Consider the following 22,784-nt stretch of genomic DNA (forward strand, 5'->3'; position numbering starts at 1 on the left):
AAGTAAGTTTGCTCACAGACCTAACGTACTCCATGTTTATTTTCTTTTCCTTGCGTTACTATCCTGTATTTACTTTCCACTTTCTCACCCTTATGTCTTATCACCTTCCCACACCACCTTCAAAATCAGAAATGCCTGCTTCAAACATGACAGCTTCGGATCATCTTTCTTCTTCCTTTAAGTACCTTACTTGACATTCCTAGGGCATCACACCATGGTTTCCTTTCCTATTTTCCCCTACCACTCAGATTTGACGAAACTGCAGACTGCAACAGGAGACAAGCAGGCAGCTGAGCCTCAGGCCGGGAGGCAAAGGTCTGAAGGAAGACACAGCCAGCCTGGAAACAGAACGGAATGGAGACAGGGGCCCAAAGGCTTTCACCTGGAAAATCACGGAGGAAGCAACTGAGGTACTCGCATTAGATTTGGAGGGAAAAGGTGGAAAATGCACAAAAAATGTGGAAGAGTAAATCGGTGTGTCACTGAGATGGGAACGGCAGTCCTCCCTACACCTCACGCGCGGTTCTCTAGGGAACCAGCCGGTTTCCTCTGTCCCAAATATCTGATAGGGTTAAGGATGCAGTTTTGTTCGCTCTGAAAAGCACCTCTACAATTATCCCACATTCTCAGTGTGTTCTTCAGTCCACAGGCTGCGTTTTGGAAATATTTACATGAAGGGATACACAGAGAGAGCTAACGAGATGGAGAAGATATGCATGCCAAAGAGCTGAGTTATTTTGGTGTAGGAAACAGGAACTGCAGAGAGCTGAAACAATTTAAAATCCCATTTAACCCTGACAGGCCTGAAGAATGTTAATTAAATGACATTTAAGTGCATTTTAAAGACATCTAGACAGTTCTTTGCCCCAAAGTCAAAAGCAGATACAAGCTCTTGGCATACATGTTAATACAACACAAATTCAAGAGCAGAACGGGGCTAGGAAGGTGAGCCCAAGAGTATGTTAAAGTCAAGAGCCATGAAAGTAACTGACACTGAGACTCTTGGAAAAAAAAAACACTCCCCTGTAGCAAGTTTATGGAAGAAAAGCACCCAAACCTTTGAAGTGAGTGAGCAAATAGCAGAACTTTCAATTGTTGGGTGTTTTTGTTGTTGTTTTCTACAATCTAAATTCAGTCTACTATCTCCTCTCTGCCAGCAAACAGCAACAGCAGCCAGAGCTGAAAGACAGCTCCATGACACCAGCGAGGCACAGCAGCCTGTCTCTGCACACCTCATTGTTTGCTTGCCTGGAGACCCACACTTCTAGGCCTGCCTTTACAGCAGGTTTGAAACTGTTTTGTTTTTTGTTTTTTGTGTTTTTTTGTTTGTTTGTTTGTTTGTTTTTATTTTTAATTGATTTCAGCTTATTTGCCCTAAACCATACACTGTGCAGGTCACCCACTGGTCATGCAAGATTCACCTATTCTAAACGAAATTGCTCTGGTCATCTAACAAAACCATTTTTTTCTAACTAGCTGTGGTACACAGACAGCTCTTTGGAAATGCACTTGAATTTTACCTGTGTCTCTACGAGGCAGATTCACTCCAGAAATGAAAACTCTTGGCATTTCTCCATTATGAAACACTGAGAACAGAGATCCACCTCTTGCAATTGAGGTAACCGATCAGTTTTGCCTGCTTGTCTCAATTTTCACCCCCTATTACAATAATAAAGTTACCAGTTATTTACTCATCTTTAATCCTGGTGTTCCTTAAAACAAAAGCTCTCTAAAACATTAGGTGTAATGTTCCTAAGGTGATGCTAAACTCATCATTGAAGACTTGGCTTACCACATTTTTCCTTCGCTACAGCACATGATTTTAGCAGTTGTGGCAGTAACATTTCAAATCACGACATTTCCTTCCTCCCGTGCTGCAACTCATCAATATTTTTACTAAAAATCAAAGGTAGAGACCTTAGGAACACAACAGTCAGTTTTCATCTGCCATTTTTACGTGTATGCCTCCACAGTTTCTTGGCAGTGATCTGAGAGAGATGATATATACTGTGCTTTTCCGTCCAAATCCTATTTGGACAATCTGCCTTTCAGGTCAAGGAATAAAATCCAGCAATTCCTATATATGGTGAATAATAAATCTGCATGCTACTTTCTGGGCTTTTATTGCAATAGGGACACAATGCTGTTCTATTTATAAAGGTCAAGTAAACTGGATGCAGTCTGCAGAGCTCTCATATCTCTGTATTATTAAAACAGAATATTTAGACAGCCCCTTTCAGAGACAAAAACAAATCTCAATAATATTTTTGTCCCTCCGATCTCAGTTGAGGTATGCATACAATTTTGTGTACACTGTGTACATGACAATGAATGTTTATTTGTTCTTCATTTGAATTACGACAACTGTTATTTTTGAAACACTCTATAACATTTTAACAGGTTGTTTGAATAAGCCACAGCTATAAATCCTGCTCAGTTGTCAAGCAAGGAAAAAGCTCTGCATTACCTTGTGGGCAAGAAAATAAACTGCTCAGACGGCAAAGGGGGCGGGGGGAGCGGATGGGAGCAAGGACGGGGTTAAACAGTGCTTAATACACTTAATCTGGGTACCCAGAACAAAATAGTTGCCTTCAGCCATCCTCCAGGAAAGGAATGATGCCCACACTTTCACACAAATTGTCGAGGAGGTCATACGATGACTAAACAACACACAAAGCCAACACTATTTTCCTTAAATCTTCCTCAACTTTGTTAGAAGCAGCAAAGGTTTTCTAATCCTTAAATCAAGATCTCAAATTAAACAGTACTTACAATCATGTTGATGATTGTGGTGCAGTAAAATGCAGAGGCCTGCACACACAACCACTTTAATTGCATAGCTAATAGCACCCACGGATATGCAAGGACTGCAAACAGCCCTTCCGGACTCCAAGAAAGGCAGCAAATGAATGATCAAACAATGAAATCCTATCTATCTAAACCAATCTCTATAACAGCATTTACAGCTAAACGCTGAAACTTGCTGTGAACCCAGAAAACATATGAAATTCCTCACCTGACCCTGGTTTTTGAATTTCTGATGACATTTCATCTTTAATGTTCTGCTACCATGGCCTCCAAGGCCCGGCAAATGCTGAGGACTGTGCCATGCTATCGAACCAACATCGAAGAACACGAGTGCAACCAAACACGCAGCTGAGGAAGAAGATATCTCCACAAGTTTCAGTTCTACAGCTGTCATCTTTCTCCCCCAAGCAGTTCAGAGAAATCTACAGAGCCAAGAGAGGTCAAGGCGAACGAGAAGTGACAGACAGAATTACGACTTGCAGGTACTCTAATTTCATGGCTTGGACAGGTATGCCCAGTACACCCAGCTGGAAGTTAAGCAGCAGAAATCCCAAGTGAGCAGCTGTACCTTCCAAGAATTAAGCTGGGCTCTACATAGCTTTTAGACTAGGGGAAAAAAAAACCAAAGAGTCTAGCCTGAATTTTAACTACTCAGACCTGCCAGGTGTTCAGATCCCTGGAATATTTCTAGTAGCAATAAGCCGTATTTTACAGATTTCTGTGTAATGTATTCTCAGGTGAATGCCAAAAGAAAACCCTAAATAAATCACTCATTAACCTACATCTGTATTGTTTTGTTATTTAGGTGGAAACTTGGGGAAAGTTTCTCCTCCTGTGACAATAAATGCCTATTAAATGAGAGCACCGGAATTTTAAGTGACCTATTTTTGCTAAAAACTTTGCCTTGTAGTTTGCTATTTAATTAGCTATGAAACCTAACTGCTAATCACCAATTGTTCATGCTTATGAAGGAATCAGAGTTAACATTATCTGTGATAAAAAAAAATAAGACTTTGCAAATGATGGTTAATCAGCAAGGATAGCCAGACAGACCAAAGCCTACAAAATAAGTACATCTGAGAAGGAAAAACAAAAAATAAAGTAATAAACTAACTTCATGCTGTAGTCAGGCCACCTTTGAGGTTGCAAGAAGCATTTCTTGCAGGCATATGAAATCCTTCTCTTCTAACACTGAAACAACAATCTGAAAACTCCCTCTCCTCATCTGCTCTGGCAAGACGACTACAATATTTGCTTCCTTGAATAAAGTAACACCCATAGAGAAATAAAGGGCTAAGCACACAATCACTACAAACAGCAGTGCCAGAAGAAGAGCCCACTGTAGGGGAAGAAGTTACAGGTGGCATCAAAAACATCAACTATAAGTGAAAATGCTTAATTAATTAATTTATTTTTCTTTAGGCATATGCTGCTTATTATGGATCAATAAGGTTTTGGTCACAGAGTAGAGTTTTGGGGGCTTGGTTGTTGTTGGTTTTTTTTTTTAAACATTAACTGTACTGTAACTAGAAGAGCCTGTGGATGAGAGAGAGCGCAAGCCTGGACACAGGGGCTGTACACCCAAAAGCCTGCCTTTTTCATTTTCAGCTGTAACAGATGTCCTCTCCGTACCACTCAGAATTACTCTTTTTGCAGCGAACAGAAGCCATGAACAGCCAAGACATTTGCAGACAGTATAAAAAGCGGTTTTGGGGGTGTGAGGGGGAGGGTCAAAGGCAGAAATCTGTTTATTTGGCACCTAAATATAGCCCAGTTAATTCAGCAAACATTTTTTCTCAACTACATGCTATTTTGTCTATATTTAGAGGCTGTAAGGAACCAGCTGTAGCATCACCATTTTATTACATTCTCCGATGGGGAATTCACTTTTGTTCCCCAGAACAAATCTCCGCTGTAAGCAACCATGACCACTCACCTGAGTCTTGGGTATAAAAAGTCAGTTTTCAGCTGAAGCCCCAGCAGTAGGATGGGCTCTTAACCTCAGCCTTACATGAAGGGGCTCTGCTCAGATACACCTGGCTGTGAACCAAGCCTCTAATAATCAAAGCGGACACATCACAAACCTACTATTCGAGATGAGCCACACATTGATTAGGTATTTCATTCAACAAGACATGGGTGCCAGTAAAAGACAGGTTTCAACAGGCTGCATTCAGAATAGAAACTGCTTCTAAGAAAAGCCTTTTTAGATGGTAAACAAAAGTAGGTTTCAGTGTTTTGAGATGCTTGTTTAAAAAGCATTATAGCCCTCCAGATATTTTTCTTTAATAGGATCACATACCTGCGCACCTGCAGTATGTGGAGGCAAACCTTTTTTGCAATTAAAGTTATTGTACATTAGGGCTAGGGCTACACAGAATGATTTTTTTCCCTAATCGCTTAAATCTTGCCTGTTGAGGGTTTATCGTATGGACAAATCTCTGCCAGTGCAGCATCTGATTTATCTCTTTAGATGAGTACGAAAGGCACAAACAGACAACTGATTTCACTTCTCAGAAACACTCGCGGGTACTTTTTGTAAAGCATAGGCAATAGGCAACAAAGGATAGCTTTTTACTCAAAAAAAAAAAAATCTACAATTTTTCTCCAATGCTTTCACGCTAATTTGCTGAGACAGCTGTCCTTTATTCTCAGTATATGTACTGCAGAAAAGTGCACTTGAGTCTACAAAGCAATCTAGAGAAAATGGTATCAGGGAATTCAATGGCCATGTCTGAGCAATCCCAGGATCGCCAACATGAGCAGATAAAAAACAGACTTTCAGGTCTTCCAGAAACGTGCAAAGCACAAGAAAGGTTTTAACCAAGCAGATGATGTCAGTGCAGAGAAGAAGGCTTGCCCAGCAGCGCGAGCAGGACTGACCACGCTGTCCATCTCCCTGTGGTGGACCTGGAGGCCCTACCCTTTCAGGCCCTACACAAACAGGGTAGCAGTTCATGATGCTTATGATTAAACCTGCTCATGGTTAAATAGCTTCCCTCGTCTGTGTGGTCCTACAGACAGAATTTTGGCTCACATGCCACTAAGTCCAGTGAGTTTAATCATATCATTGGATTCCCAATTATAACACATACACATCACAGACTGCATCAAGATTTAAAAAAAAAAATATCCACTGCAAAAGAAAAAAGCAGATACAGTTTCACTTTAAACCTGCACCAGGAGTCCCTATAGCTCAAAACCAATGACAGCGAAAAGAACCACCATGCTCCAGAGGTTAGGTCCCCACCTGAAATTTGAGTGATGTGGGCTCATGTGCCTCACCCTGCCCAATTTCAAAAAAGCCCTGTAAGCGTCCATCCTCACTATGTTGTTGGGACAGACTCACACCCTGTGGAAGCTTTTCCATTTGTACCTGCGCATACCGCAACTATGCCTCGAGACAGGTTTATGCATCCCGAGTGAGGCTCTGAGCACTAGGCTACTGGCGACCTATCTGAGCTCCTTTTGGCTTTCAAAAAAAAAAAAAAGATTACCAATTACCTGCTGTGTTTATGCAAAACTAATGGACTAAGGGCATGAAATCCAAAAGCTACAGTTTGTTTATGCTGTCCCTTTTGGGCTTGCTTTGCCTCCCTAAATAACAGCAACAGTTGTACAATGTCTGAAGGAAAATCAGTTGGGGATTTAAGAGGGAAATGATAATTAGTTCCTAGTCATGGACAACACATGCTGGTGAAGTACCTACCACAGCGGCTGAGGAACTAGCACCCACAAAGCAGAAGGCAGAGCAGCTGCTTCAGGCACAATGGGAGTAGAGGCCACGTCTGCAAGCACACAGAGCCCAGCATCACTCTCAGCAGTGCCTAACACCCAGCCACCAGCAGCACACAACAATCCCTTGTTCGAAGGTACTGGGTAAGGCACACTGGTCTTCAGGCTCACTGCATCTGCAGAAAACACTTCTTGACAGTGCACGCCCTCCTGCAGGTGCATTAATAAACCTAGCAAATAAATGGAGGGAAATAAGACCGATAGTTAGCGTTCCCTTGGGACCCCTCTAATGAAAGACCGCTGGGTCGCAACACAATATCCATCCCACAACAGATCACTGTGCTGCTGCCAAAAAAAAGGCTACATGAGCTCTTCCTGCCAAGGCAAGCTGCAGCTCTGATACACCCTGTCAGAGTCAGTTAAGCAACAAAATAAGAGAGCTGCACCACCTGTGCCCTTCTCCAAGCAGAAGTGCTCTGAAAGTTCAATTATCTTCCTGCAGCAACAAGTCTAACTTCAAATGGCAACTCAAAGGCTGGGTCTTCCTTTCAAGAACTGCAAGGAATGCTCTGAAGCAAGATATCTTCAAGTAAGCATAGAGTATCTGCATTATTTAAGCTCTCCCTATGTCCTCATTATCATAGTATCTGAGCACATTTGTGTCTGGGTATACAGCTAATAGAGAAAAGCCATCATCTCTCCATCCTTCATTTCTCTTGTGTGCCTTGCAGATCTGCACTTCTACTAGAAAAACAGAAAGCAATCATGTATTTGATGAGCAGGAGATGTTACCTCCCCTTCGTGCAATTGCTCTGTTAACAGGATTTAGAAGTGCAAAGATGTGTAAGAAAAAAGCGCATGTACACACACACACCCCAGCTCAGCACGTTCTCAAACACCCAGCATGTTTTAGCCACACCATCAGGGCGCTGGGCCCTGAGGTAGGTATGGCATGAAGGCAGGCCCTTCCCACTCCCAGCTGAGATTCGGCCACTAACTAGGCCATCTGTACACCCCCCAGCAGCGAGAGCCAAGGATTCAGCCCATGGGCATGACTGCAGGATCGATGACCAGCATATGATTCTGCTACCGCCTCACAGTGCTGCGATGTTTTGGCAATGGCACCTCAAGGCCATTACTGCTGACTGACAGCCCTGACATGAAGCAAAGTGCAGCTCTCGCTGTGGGTCCCTTTCAGTGTTAGTTCCTTTGGCCAGGGGAAGCGTTATCTGGCTTTCGTCCGAGCCGAGCGAGGGCCAGGCAACCCACCTGACAGAACTGCTGTTTCCCCTAACGGGAGGCCTTGGGACATCACATTTGATCCGTCACAAGTCAACGGATCCTGCACAAACTGGCCTGCTAGAAAAGCTGGACTGTCAGGAAAATCAAGCTTCCTGCACCATCTCATGCTGCAGCCACTGGAAGCTTGCTGCCTCCTGATGTATAGAAGGAATGAGGGAGGTTTCTTTGGGAGATGTAAAGTCTTGACCGTAACAGATGGGACAGCTTTGTGGCTGAGGGAGAAGATGAGCAACCATCTGTAGGAAGAGAGAAAAACCCTGGGGAAATGGAGGAGCAGGAACAGGAACAAACAGTCCAGGGAAGTAACTAAGGGCCAAGAAGAAAAGGGAAGGGAGACCCTTTCCTGAGAGGAGCAGTCTGCTCTGCCACGGCAGGCAGGAAGGCCAGACCTGTGAGGGCTCAGGAGCACAGAGCCAGAGTATGTGCTGTGAAAGGGACAGGGAAGACATCCAGCGCATGCGGGAACCTCAGCAGAAACTTGGAAGCAGAGATGGAGGGAACACATGCAACAAATTCAGCCCACAGACCGCAGTTTGCAATCCCACCACAGGTCACTCCTGGAAACTGGAAGGATGTACCGTTTCCTTTACCCTCCTCAGCCCCCTTTACAATTCCTGAAGGCCCAGTTTCTCCATCCGCCCTTCTTATGGCAGGAAGAGAGAAAAGAAACCCTACTGCCTTGTCTGCTTGTTCAGCAAGTCTTTGCTGCTGCCTACCCCGCACCTCTGCAGCCTCCCAGGCAGGTATCAAACTGTCTGGCAAGCTGCCGTCATCACAGGACCGGTCTCTGTGACAGCTGCATTGAACAGCACTGCTCAAGATCATGTGTCACTTATCCTGTGTCAGAAGTATTTACTTCACACATTCATTAAAAAAATAAAAAAATAAAAATAAAATCGAACGACAAACATAGTAGTTGCCAAAAAACGCACGTCTCCTGTATGTGATCAGATTCAGCTAACTTTGCCAACTTTGCTCATAACCCATTGCAGGATTTTACCAATTTAAACCATACCAAAACTTCAAGGCAAACATCTGTATGCATTTATGCATGTATTTCCAACTCAGAAAGGACAATCTCCCATTTTAACTAAAGAAATTTCTCAGGCTTCTAAGAGACATGATTTTCAAGGCCTATCAATAGCAACTAAAACAACTGGTATTGTTTTGAACAAGTACAAACTTCCAGCTGCATGGCGTTATTTGCATCACTTTTGGTTTAACTACACCTTCATTATCTGCTTGCCTATTGTCACCTCAATGTGCTGTTTCAGTCATAAAGTGATTGATTTCTTCTACTCATTAGAAACATCACACACCAGGGAAGTTATTGTCTTCATTTGGATTCGTTTGCCTGTGGATTACAAGAACATGAATTCCCCTCACCCAGTGGACTTTTGAGAAACTTGCATCCAGTAGGCAGTTTAAATAGTAATAAGCACTGACAGATCCAGATCCCAGGGACCAACTGGGGGCAGGGATGTGATGAAAATCTAAAGCCGTGGCTCCATGTCACCACATATTTACTCTTTTGCTCCTGAGTCTGAATTACACTCTATAGCCATTCCGCTGCAGAAGCCAACAGCACTAATACATTTCCGAAGCACTGGTGATATTTGTAAAAAAATCCATATACACCACCATTATCAAGATTAAATGGTTTTATATTCTAATAAAGGTTCATCTTGTGCTAATGTACTACACCTATACATACAGTATGCATATACATGCACACACAACTGTCATTATGTCCATTTCTTGGAAGCGAAGATAGTAACGCTCAGGCATGTACAAGAGTACAGCTCCTTTCCAGCTGAGCCAGACAGCTACGTTATTTCTCCTGTTCATCCCAACTACCCACCACCTCACAGAACATGATATGGCTTTATTTCAGTGATATAAACTGCCACCAACAAATAAGCACTAAATAGAGTCCAAATAACCCTAACTCCACTTTGCAACGTCAGGGTCTAGGAGCCCATTTTCTACTTCAAAACCACACACCAGTGTTCAAGTTTGGTTGTATGTGCTCAGGCACTAGTTTCCAAGGAAACCAGGGACTGCATGAACATTGCAAAATGCAAGTCCTGTGCTCACTGTTCCACAAGTACGCTGTAGATATCTCCGTGACACAAACCCTCCCAGGTAGGTACTCTACCAGTGTTTCAAAGAGACCTTTATACAATTTCAGACTTTCGGATGTCAGTGTACACAGGACATACCGAAACAATGCTAATACATGCAACCAAGACACTTTCTATAGACACACAGAAAACAAGAAAGGAATTATTCGATAAAGGAGTTGTTTTAGGCTCCAGTGTAACAAATACTTTTTTTTTTTCCTGCTCTATTAGATCTTCGAAACAAAAATAAGCTGCACAAAATGTGAATGGCGTGGACTTCTCTGCCTGCACATACCCTCTGGAAATGTCAAAACAGCAACTGAAAAACATCTGCAGAGGTATTTATCCTTTAGCCAGCTACAAATGCATTTTGGCACCACAAAAAGCCAGAAGACAAGAAATATCAGCAGCACAGGCAGCTAGGGGTGTCATTTAAGACAGTAATCAAAGCAGTCTCCCAGGACCATTACCTTAAGAGAAGGTTCACGTTCATTGACTTCTGAAATTTTAGCATACCACAGTATCTATTCCAAGCAGCATAAGCAATGAAGCCATTACATATCAAGCTGCTGTAGGATTTGTTGTTTTGTTGTTGTTGTTGTTGTTGTTTTGTTTTGTGTTTGTTTTTTAAACTCTGCAGCGGAGCATCTTCCCCCTTGACTCACACTCTGCATCAGGTCCTCAGTGAGAGGGTGTTCAGTACAGGCATGAAGTCCTTTCCCCTTCCAGCAAGTCTGCAGGACAGGTCGCTGCTGGAGGACGAGTAGCCTAAAGCCTTGCCCACATACATTTTTGCCCACTATCAGCACACTGATCTGGTGAGTTTTCTGACTCAATTCTGATACGTAGAATGCATATTGTATTTAGCAACACAGGATGCAAAAGCTCAGGACAACTTTCACAGCAAGTCTGAAGAGATGGCATTCATGCCCAAGGCCAGGGATCTTAGTTTCTGCTGATGTACTTTAAAACTACCCATCAACAGCATCCATCCAATAATACAAAGAGGGGGAAAAAAATCTCTAGAAAGTGAATTTATGGAGACTTATTAGAAATTAAAAATATGTTAATGACAGCCCTTTGTTAAGAGCTATTAGCTTGCTTAAAACTACTGTACTTGCTGAATAGCTTTGTTTTGCAGTCACCAAAAAAATCAATATAGTTTCTAAACAAAAGTTGTTTTGCTTAAAAACGTTGTGTTTTACACTATGCTGCTAAAATAAATATCCAAAAGCTGCAGAGATTCAGAGAGCTTTGTGTTGCTTGCTGCTACTAAGCAAAACTAAAAATAATTGAAATTGCACTGAAGTTTACTCTTGCCACCACTACTCAAAGCAAGAATCAGACACAAAATGACAAAACAGATGGTTTTAATACCTTTGTCCAACAAATTACTTTTGACCTTCCTTTGAATAAAAACATGTCTGGTCATTACAGTTTACAGTTGGCATAAAAATTACCTGCGTAAACAAGTGTACTTCAGAGATGACCCAGACACTACTTGGATATAGAAAAATCTTTGTCCCCTGCATAATTAGATACAATACAGTTATTCCTTACCACTGCTAGTAACCTGAGTCTCAGAAGGCTGAATCATATGAAGAGCAAACCTATCAGCAATCTCAAACTGCCACTTCACAACACATTGAGTGGCACAGACTTCGAAGCATGAGTCACGTGCGTGCTCCTGTGCAGAGGAAAGCCCCATCCACCAGCACCACAGTACTTTGCTACTGCCAAACCAGACCTGTCAAAACAGAGCAAAATAACATTTGACTGACTTGCATTCTCCACTATCTTCGCCATGCTGCATGCAAAGCTCCTGTCAAGGAGCATATAACCTTTCACAATGGAAACCCGTCCCTGCAAAGCGAGAGATACGGGTTTCTGAGCTCTCGGACCTGCTGTGTGAGCACGCTGGGTGCCTGGGAGTCTCTGCAAGCCGCCTCGGCTGACCACACAAGTAGGGGAACAGCGGGCACCTCGTCCCTTCCATAGATCTCCTACCTGTGGAGAGGTGTTGCCCCATTGCCTCAAAACCTCTAAGTCCCCCATACCAGTGAAGTCCTAACCCTAAGGTCCCAAAGTCCCCTGAATCACAAACACCCACTGACTTCGGTGGATGCCAGAGCTCAATCAGGAATTAGCAGGAATTTCCAGGCATGTAAATTCTTCTTTAGGACAACACTGACACTCAGACTGAATCAACGTTACGTCACATAGCAACCCCAGCAGTTAATTACACTCAGATCATAAATTAATTCCAACTGGTCCCATCACATGGAATTATATTTTGATACTGGGGAAAAAAAATATAAGGTTGCATCACTGTTGCCTGTTTACATCCATTGCTGCTGACTGCTCTTGACATTCTGTGCTGTGTGACACCAAAACCTGAACGCAGCACGACTGTAGAGGCCACCACTCCTTGCCTGGTTTCATAGCTCCTGCGTTACTTTTCAGGAAGCAATCACTCCAGGAAGGTTGTCTCAGCTCCTGATCACAGGCCCCTCACTAACCTCTGTTTTGAGTGGTTAAATTATGTTGCAACCATCCTCTAAATTATTGTAGAAACAGGAATGTGTGCATTTTTTTAAAAAAGGGGCTGTTGTTATATTTGGAACTAGTTTAAGAGTTGTTATTAACGGACGGCTCCTAGGTACTTCAGCATAGACATCATTTATAAATATCAGCAGATAACTTTATGCAAATACTCTAAATATGAAGTGCTTTTCAAATATTTCTGTTTCTTTGTTATTACTATTATGATCGCTTAAAAATATGCCCCTGGCCCATACAAGATATGCACATTTGCCTTCAAAGCATCGCTTTAGCTGTTGAATGGATTTTGTTAAATCTCTTGTATGTACGTTGTACTTTCCCTAAGGCTATGCAACCAAATATGGGTTTTGGTTTTTTAAGACCCAGAACTCTTTAACACCACGCACAGACTGCTCCTCCCCTCCAAAATGAATATAAGATTTTGGCAGATTTCCCAATTTTACATTCAAAGCATTCCTAAGTTTGTTAACTCATAAAAACAAGTCTTTTTCCATCTTACTCAACAGTTTCTATAAATGACACAGCACTTTGCCTCATCTCAGTGAAGGCAATGACAGAGCACACGCCACCTCTGACAAGAGAAGACCGGGCCCTATAAATCCTTCATGCTCATTAGCTCTCCGCTTTGGTTTCCATTCCACTCGTACAATTTTTTTCCTTCTGGAAAACAAAATATGCTGATTACACAATCTTCCATCAAAAAGAAACCATACAGCAGGGGCCGATCACAAAAGGAAACATCATTTTAAAGTAAGAGTCCTGGGTGTTTTCCCACTGTAAGTGCAAAATAAGGAAAGCAAAGAAACAAATGCTACAGCTTCCTAACTGAAAAAGCTCGTTCTTCAGTCTGCAGCTTTGTAAAATGTTAATTGAAATAACTGTTGGTACAAACTTGGTCTCACAGTACTCTTTTAAAGCTGACAAGCTGTTAGCAGTCAGAATATATCCTGCAAGAGGTCAAAGGTGTGGAAAAACAAACAGAGCAGCAATTCTAGGAGATGAAGAGGAGATAAGGATATGTCATGGCATTTTGCAGCCAGGGAAAAGCATCCAGCATTCTCAACAGTCTTTACCAACAAACTCCAGTCACTTCTTGAAACCTTTGGGGTGAAGAAAAACAAAACAAAACGCTTTAGACAACCTTAATCTAGTAACTTCAATACAAAGACTGATAAAGATGCAAATGTATGACTTAGCTCATTGGTCTCGTAACTGAGAAGAAACTGGCAGGATGTGTCCCTCTGCATATTTTAGCTATATACTCCTCACATGAACTCTCATTTCACGTTAGTAGGATTAAAAAATAATAATAATAAAGCCAAAATAAGCACAATATTGCAACAGGGACTAAAACTGAATGCTCTGAAACAGATTAAAAAAAAAAAAAAAAACTATGTGTATCTTAACCAGCGGTTTTTCTGCATGCAAGGTAAGGCCTTGCAGGAATTTTCATGATATTTTTCCCTAAGAGGCAATTAAATTTATTTTCACACTTAAAAGACATTCAGAGTTTAATTATTTTATAACCAAGAATCTTTCATGTGGCATCAAAACAGCTTCCACAGATGTTTTACCACAGACAGACAGACAAGTAACACAAGCTATCATGCTTTCATGATCAGCAATCATTTCCAATGGGCTTTTGCTGGCCCATATAACATCCAGGTGCCTTAGGTGCTCCACCAGATCAGGAGGTCATACCCAGCACCACTTCGCCACTCAGCTGAAAAGGGAAGGAAAAAAAAAAAAAAAAAAAAAGGAAAAAAGCTGCAAATACAGGCAAGCAAACAATGGATTCTTTCCTTTGTCCTCTTGGCGCTCCTACTTTGCATAATGCTGAAAAACGGGCAGATACCAAAGGCTGGATCCCATCACCTCAAGAATTCTTGAAGTTCAGCAATTGGGAAAAAAAGACAACCCTGCCTTTTATGTTTTAATTGTGGTTGGCTTCTAGCTCCTTTCTACCCTAACCTCCAGTACCACCATAAACCATTGTTCTGAACATCAAAGTATCGTAAAGATTGTGTTCTGTTTGTTTAATCAAGACAAGGGCTTCTCAACCACACGTGAGCAGACTGTGCAAGTCACATGTAGAAAAGTGTAAGAAAAATCACAATTTAAGTATTAACGATACCAATAAATTAAAGCAGTTGTGCTTCCTCACCCAGTTTCCCAGACATAGACACCACGATGAGAACAGCTTATCGGGATTTTAATGGTAAGAACTCCAGGCAAAGCAGAACACACGGCTCTTGCTTCTGCTTTCTTTTACATAGGGATATCTTCCTTTCCACTGAAATGTTCAAATTAAAAATGCTCAACAGTGCCATACCTTATGGATTTAGAAAGTGCCTGAAATGACCACCTCCATCTCCAGGACACCACATTGCCTCAGCAGGCATCAATCCTCTGTTGTAAGGCTTTGAGAGCTGACCACAAAACACGACTGTTCAGGCAGAACTGTGAATACTAGAGCAGAGCACGGTCCTGAAGCTGTGAACAGTGATCTTTCCCACCTCAGCAATTAAGGTGTGAAGCAGTAACTCAGCCTGGAGTATCCTAAATGGCATTGGAGTATTGACCGTGGAAGGTCAATATTAAATACAGCTTCAGGCAGGTAGCATGCACTACGCTCCAAGTGAGGCTACAGGAAGGCATTTATGGAATGAGAAACTAAAATTCAAACCAGAAAATGTTAATTCAAAGCTTTGACAGGCTTCCTATGTATTTCACTGCATGGCTCAGAGACTGAAGATTTGCTCTGCTTAAAGTTGGAGCTCTTTCACAAGCTCTGGGCGATTCAGCATACAGCTCTATCGGTTAAAACGCAAGAACCACCACATCTGATGTGCAGCAGCGCGGGTTTCTCCATACCAAACCCTCTGGGAGCGAAGCCTTGACCCGCCACTGCCCTCAGCTCCCCACCACCATTTTGTGCTTGGACATCAAGGGGTGAGCACGCATACACTCGTGAGAGAAAAATAAGTGTTTCTGTCAGCGACAGGCTGGCATACAATGGAAATTATAGCCCAGTCCCTCACGGCAGACTCATTGTTAGCTGTTTGGGTGTGCTGTATGCTAACTGAAGGTACCACAGGTGTGCTCGCGGTGCCAGAGAGCACCAGCCCTCGGTCCCTCACCGCTCCTCAGCTGCCTTATGCTAGCTATGCTAGCTAAGAGCTCGGGCTGCCAGGCGGCCGGGCACCGGGGCAGGGGGACGCTTTCTGCGACCACCACAGCATCGCCCCGCCGCTGGGACGGATCCCGATCCGCAGCCGTTTGCCTTAAAAGGGCAAAATATCTGTGGACAACCGGCAGCGGGGAGGGATGGAGGGCGGGGAAGGGGGAGCCTGCCCCCGCCACACGGCGGCTCCTCGGGCCCGGGCCCGGCCGAGGGTCCCGGCCATGGCAGCCGCCTCCTGGGGCGGTTGCCGGGAGACGGCGAGGCCCCGCCATGGCGGCGAGCAGGGCAGGGCAGGGCCCAGGCGGCCCGGGTCCGGCCCCGCTCTCGCTCTGCACCGCGGGCAGCGAGCGGCAGCCTCGGCGAGGGCGATGGGGAGCACCTGGGCGCCTCGCCCACGGCACCTGCGCGGGTGCGGGGCGCTTTCTGGGTGGGTTTTATACGTATTATTATTATTATTATTATTATTATTATTATTATTATTATTATTATTATTATTATTATTATTATTATTATTTTGGTGGAAGGCTCCGCTGCCTTTTTGCAGGAGGGATGCGGCTGCCAGCCGGGTCAGCGCCACGGCCACGTGCGGCGGCGACCTGCGTCCCGAAGCTGGGGGGGAGGGGGGGGAGGAGAGAAAGAAAAGAAAAAAAAATAATGATGGAAAAAAAACAACTACGGGGACGTTCTGGCCGCGACCCGGCGCTCCCGTGCCCTCTCGGTTCCGCGGGAAGATGTCAGCCGCCGGCCGGGCGCCTGCAGCCCCGATGCCCCCTGTCCTCCTCTCCCCTCGGGAGCGCCGCGGCTCAGGGACCGGGGGGCTCCGCTCCCCCCACGAAACCGCCGCGGTCCGCGCAGCCTGCAGCGAGGCAGGACGGCGACACCCGCCCCATCCCCGTCCCTGCCGCTCTCCCTGCCCGCAGCCCCGCCACCAGCTCCCCCCCTTCCGCGGCAGCTTCGCCCCCTCGCCGCCCACAGCCCCCGGCCGGCCACGCTCCCAGCGGCCGGGCGCGGAAACTCCGCCGGTGCCCGGAGCTCGCAACTTTCCCGGAGCTGCAGGCGACCGCTCAGCCGTGCTTACTGCGGGCTCTTGGGGTAGAAGGGGAGGGTGACGTGGCTCAGGTCCTGGATGTCGAAGGCGGTGGGCTCGGCCGAGATCGCCTGCCGCTTGGTCCGCTGCTCGCCCTGCAAGGTGCCGGCGCTCTGCTGCTGCGCCTGCTGCGTGGCGGGCCGGATCACCGAGCGGTACTTGTCCAGCTCGTTTTGCAGCTTCTGGATCAGTTCGTCCTTCTGGTCCAACTCCAGCTCCAGCTCGTCGATGAGCGCATCCCGCTGCCGCAGCTCCTCGATCTTCTCCTGCAGCGCGTACTGTAAATCCCGCAAAGTGCCCATGCTCCCGCCGCCGCCGCGCTCGCCCCTCGCCTGCCGCCCGGCAACTTTCCCCCAGGGCCGCCCGCCGCCTCCCCGCCCCCGGCCCGGCTCCCCCCCACCCCACCCTGGCCCCGCTCCGGCCCCCGGGGCCCCGCCGCCGCCGCCGCCGCCGGCCCCCGCGGCCCCGGAGCCGGCTGCGCGAGGGGCGCTCCCGCTCCACCGGCGCCAGGCGAGGCAGGAGGACGGGCGGGAGGCTCGCACACGCCCGCACACACGCGGCGGGCAGGAGGGGGCGGGCGGCCGGGGCCGAGCCCGCCGCGGAGCTCCCGCCGCCTGCCGGGCCGGGGGCAGCGCCCGGGGCCGCGGGGGGAGCCCCCTGGACGCCCACGCCGAGGGGAGGCCGCTCCCGGCGGGCCCAGCCCCGTGTCTGCCGGTGCCTGCCGGGCTCGGCTGCGGGCGCTTCGTGGGGCTGGGGGTGTGAGGGAGCGGGCAGGTTTCGGTGGCTGCTCCGAGGGGAGCACCAGCTGGCCTCGGGCTCGGCGAGCTCCGAAAGCCCGGAATTTCACGCCGGTGTTGGGCCGCGCTGTCAGAGCCCGGAGGCAAGGCATGGGGGTCTCAGAGCACTTCAAAAAAAATGCACGCAGTTAAAATATGGGAACAGGGCTCTCTGCACAGCCCCACAAAATCCAGGTGCTACCACACCGAACCCATGTGGGGGTAGCCGGTGCACAAGGGCTTTCTGCCTGTCAAGGCACCATTGCACACTGGTTCTACCTCTGCCATGCAGTTCATGGGGCTGCGGCACAAAAATAACGAAATAAAATAAACAAGCCACATCAGCCAAACCCTCCATGCCAAATGGCTCTGTTTTCTCTTGTCTTGCGCACCCCAAGCACAGAAAGGACTGTGCCATAGCACCTTAGAAGGGGGAAGCTGTGGGCAAGCAAATGGACAGTTTGGGGTTTCCCGCAAAGATTGAAGGGTCATGAAGAGTCAGGGGTAAAAAAAAAAAAAAAAAAAAAAAAAAAAAAAACAGCCCAGGTAGGTGTGAGCACTGAGCCACCAGCATGGATGTTTTCAGGGCAGCACCTGCAGCTGCTTCAGCTCCTCCTGGAGTTTGGGCTGGGGAGGAGAGCTGGGGGATGCAACGGTGGATGGGTTTTTGAGGTGGGTGCTACCTACTACATGTTTGTATCTGCTGCTGGCAGTGTCCAGGCCTCCCAGCAGGGCATGGGAGAGGAATAAGAGAGATCCAGACAGTGCTTATGGGGTTGGTTTATTTTGGTGCTGCATGCTGGTGCTTGGCTGAGTCCAAAGGCCAAGCTCTCATCCTGCAGATGGTCTTTATAAAATTAAACAAAAAGAAAAAAGAACGGACAAGGAATTACAACTACTACCTGTTCAACACTGCTGTTTGAAAGGGCCTAAATTCTGCTCATAAATCTGGTGTGAGGCTCTGCAGGTTCGTTGACGTACTTGATACCTTCCGCATTTTTCAAGATGCGTGTGTGGAAAAAAATAGGGTTATGTAAAATGCTTCAGCTCTCATTCTACTTGCCATATATGCACCAGACACAAAAGCAAGGTTCCCTGATTGTTTTCATGAGTTGCCGCCACGCTTTAAGTTCAGACAGCGTGTTTTTGCGTGTGTGTGTGTAGCTCTTCCATTTCAACCTTCCATAATTCACTGGGAGCAAAAATACCAAATACCTTCTGAACATTTCCATTTCAAAGATGGACGGTGTTAAATGGATGCACATGTGCTGCCTACAAACTAGAAATCAATGATAAAAACACATATAGCATTGAGCCAACATGCTTTTATTGTTTTCCTCCCTACAGAAGCAATGCAGACTGGTGGACGAGGGAGATGCAATACAGTTAGCTGAAGCCCACCAAGATTCAAGAGAATAGCATCCCTGGGGGAAATTTGTGCATAATTTCTCGATGACAAGCAGTAAAACCACATTACTCAGTTCCTATTAGAGGTGCACAGCCTGTGACTGAGACAGCATTACAGAGATAAGAAAAGATCTGGAGAAAAACATGAGAAATTATGGGGAATAAAATTGGCAAGGAATTTATCAAGTATATGTAAAGGGAATATTTATTTACAGGTGGAAGGTAGGTTTTCAGAAGACCTACAGGAGAGATTATATGGCTTGACTTTAGCTCTCTGACTATAACCAGCAGCCGTAAATTCGTGGCCAGTCTTCCCCAGCTGACAGATGAGGCCAAAGCAGCCCAAAGGGTTTTGCAAGCTGCCAGCCGAGGTGTGCCACCTGAAGGCAGCACCCAGCTGCCTACTTTCTGCTGCGTGCTGCTCTCCCAGGGAACCCATCAGGTAAGTGCTACCGCCCTGCTCCAATAAAAATAAATCCTCCCATCCTGCTCCTCTCAATTTAATGTTCCCCCCCCAAAAAAAAAAATAATCTCAGACTCTCAAAGCAGCTGCTTTGTCTTCTTGATCCCATGAATGGAAAGAAATGGCTCTGAGGAGAAGAATGGCAGGAATGCACCAACTGGCTCAGTTTCGGGAGGATGGGGTGAGGCTGCTTGCAGTTTGTTAAGGGAGCCTGTGGAAACCACCATCCCAAAGCCTGCTCCTAACCTGGCTGTTGCAATGCCATGCCTCGCCTTGCACATGAATGCAAGAAGCCAAAAAACAGCATCTGCAGGCAGTGTTCTCCCCATCCTAAAACACCGCACCAGGCCCGCCAGTGGGAATCACAGGCAAAATGTGCAAAACATGCCCACGTCTTCTGTGCCCCTCCTCAAATGGGCTCTGATGTGCTCACAACACTGCCTCTCTGCACAGCTCACAGGTTTTAATAGCTTTGCTTCTAAACCTTTCAAGGATCATCTGTCACCAAATGCACCCACTCAGCTGCCATCTTCCAAACTAAAAACATATTTGAAAGCTCTCAATTCTGCAAACACCTCCCAGGGCTCGCCAATCAAAGCTCAGGTACCGAGCGGGATCACTGACAGGCAAATGTCACCTTGCTGCTGCCAGCTTGGGCAGCACGCAAGGAGAAGCTGGAGATGCATCACTGAGTACGTGCATAAACATTTTCCTCCTCCTCACAGCGTTTTTGTTTTCTCCTGCCTAATCCACTCCAATCCATTCCTTACTCCTTTCCCAAAATATTGTCTCACATGTCTGTAGTGGAGGGTGAGGAGAGAGATGGCAAGACCAAGGGTGTCCAAGGGCTCTGGATACGGCTCCTTGCCACTCACATTTGTGAGCACACTTCTTTTTTGCCTTCCCTCCTCACCAGGGCACAGTTGGCCATTCTTTTTGCGTTTTGCCCCAGAGAGAGTGTCTTCAGCACCTCCTTCTGGGGCTGTGGTGCCCTGGAGGTTTGCAAGGGAGGGCTGGACAATAATTCAGCCCTGAACAATGAGGATGAGGCTGGACCTATTGCCTCAAAGCAGCCTCACCAAAAACAAGGAGCCCTTGTGTTCCTCTCCACTGCAGCAATGGAGAAACCCAGAGCCAGCACTCTTGCAGTGAGCACTGTCTCTTAAACCCCATTGTGTACTAAGTGCTGGAAGTGCATCAACATCTCAACCAGATTATCTCAAGGTTTTTCTTTTAGTATGTAGATTTTTTCCACTATCAGCAAGAAGCACTGAGAAGTAGCTCTTGTGAAGAGCATGCAACCGCTCCAGCCTTCTCTAGGAAGTCCTCCCAGTATAAAGAACATTTGGAGCAGATAAAGTGCAGAACAGAAAAAAAAAAAAACAAGGTCTATTAACGACACAAAAAGTGCACACTGCAGAGACAAAAAAAATAATAGCACGCTGCACTGTAATTGGTAATATGTTTAGCTTTTTATATCACATTAGGGACATAATAACACAAAAATGAATGCTTGTGTCATGCAAGGCAAAAGGATGAGCCATGATGAGTGTATAACAGCACAGTTTCAGCTCTTCCTCCCCTTGCACGCAAACATGTATGCCAGAATCTTGCTTTTTCCTTCCATTGGAGCAACCACAAGAGGTTCTTTTGGCTTCCTTCCCTCAGCTAAGTCCCCTGTCCACACCTGCCTGCCTCTGTGTCTGCAGGAACCTCAGACCCCCTGCCCTGCAGAAAACATCCAACATGCTTTGGCTGTAAGGTGTCTTTCTGAGCCACGACGGACAGAAAGCTGGATTTTCAATGGCCTGCCCCATCAGATGACCACAGTGGTGGCAGGGGGTGTTTGGTGCCACCTGCAAGTCCTTGCAGGATAGCAAGGGCCACCAGGGGCTCTGTCTTATGTGAAGCCTGTGGGGCTGGGCTCTCTCCAGGACAGAGCAGACATTTTCCACGTGCCCAAGGCAGGAGCCACAAGCAGTAGTGAGTGAGGAGCACTGGTCCCTTCAGGCCAGCTTTTCGCCCCCGCCAGGAAGGGCTGCACAGCCTGGCGAAGCCAGCACAACGCCCCATGGGCTGGATCCAGCCAGGAGCAGCCTCAGAATGATTCAGCTGCCTTAAGAAGTCTCTTCATGCTTGCCTTAAGCAGCAACTTGTTCCAAAAACTGCCAAAGTAAATACTTAGTGCTGTTTTGCAGTTACCACAATTAGACACTGACTATGCCCCTGCTTTTCTCAGCAGTCCCAGTGCACTGACTATGTAGAGCAAAAGGAGCATTTAGGCAAGGAGAGTCATGGAAATGCAGGTTTTTTTTGCTTGCAGCCTTAAGCTACCAGCAAATGAACCCAGGGACCAATTAAACTAAATGTGAAGAAGCAGATCTAGTCTTGGAGCCACAATATACATGATATAAAGGAGGTGAAGTATGTAGAAAACATCAACTCAATTGACATAGTTGGAAAAACAGACTGATTCTGTTTTCACACACGCATCTGTGAGACCGGGGGAAGCTGCAGCCTTTGAAGGAAGGTGGGAACAGAGCACCAGATCTGATGCCACTGATTTGGGACAGCCCATGCTCAGTGGCCATTCTATCTTTGCCTTTCCCCCACGTGCCATCTTGCTGTCACAGAACAGGGGCAGGAGTGCTCGGTGACTCATCCCTCACCCAGCCCATGCACCAAGCAGCGCGGGGTCACCACCAAAGGACAGAAATAACTCTGTTGGATCACACAGCAGGGACAGCATCCTGAAGCCCTACACATCACTCGGTCATGAAACAGTCAATGTGGAGGCTACCAAAAGTTTCTCAAGCTTCACTTTTCAGAGGCAAGACCTTTACAGAGCCACTGACCCAGCCAGAAACCCTACAGCTGCACAACATAAGGCCCGTGCCACCTTCACGTTAAGTTGCTTCAGAAGGGCACTTAGGCAGAATACAAATCTGACTGATCCAAGCAACCAGGTGCTGCTCAGTGGGGCATCACACATCTGGGGTCAGATCCTGTCTTCTTGCATTCATTCTTCTGCTCCTACTGACCTTTTCAGTGCAAGATCATTTTTATTTTTTTTTCTCTTCGTATAGACCGTATTGGGCTCTGACTGGCAACAACAGCTTCTCATGGCACATTTGGGAGTCGGATTTTTGAACTGGCATTCAGTGGTGTGCTGGGTTGATCAGCAGTGATACTTGTCTTGTAAGTCAGCCTGCAATGCCTGGTTTACTTGTAAAACCCCTCCGCAAAAACTCAGCTAGAGGCATCACCTTTCAGTATCTTGCCACATCTTCCACTGCCACAGACCTCCTTTGCCTTCTCACTGACTTCTCTATCACAG

At 46.3% G+C, this 22,784-nt stretch overlaps 1 protein-coding gene across 2 annotated transcripts in view; it reads right to left on the reverse strand.

Moving 5' to 3' along the window:
• PRKG1 (protein kinase cGMP-dependent 1) overlaps window positions 1-22,784 on the reverse strand; it is a gene marked incomplete at both ends in the record, with an annotated part of 468,546 nt that overhangs the window by 423,150 nt on the left and 22,612 nt on the right. Inside the window, one exon of one of the 2 annotated variants that reach the window (XM_084290588.1) lies at window positions 16,793-17,103. The exons of the other annotated variant lie outside the window; for it this stretch is intronic. Coding sequence (XP_084146714.1) covers window positions 16,793-17,103 — 311 coding nt within the window. Of the gene's footprint in view, window positions 1-16,792; window positions 17,104-22,784 lie in introns of those variants that run through there. 2 annotated transcript variants of the gene reach the window in all.

The sequence above is a fragment of the Netta rufina genome, assembly GCF_964035555.1.
Source record: "Netta rufina genome assembly, chromosome: 7".
In the NCBI taxonomy this organism is placed as follows: domain Eukaryota; kingdom Metazoa; phylum Chordata; class Aves; order Anseriformes; family Anatidae; genus Netta; species Netta rufina.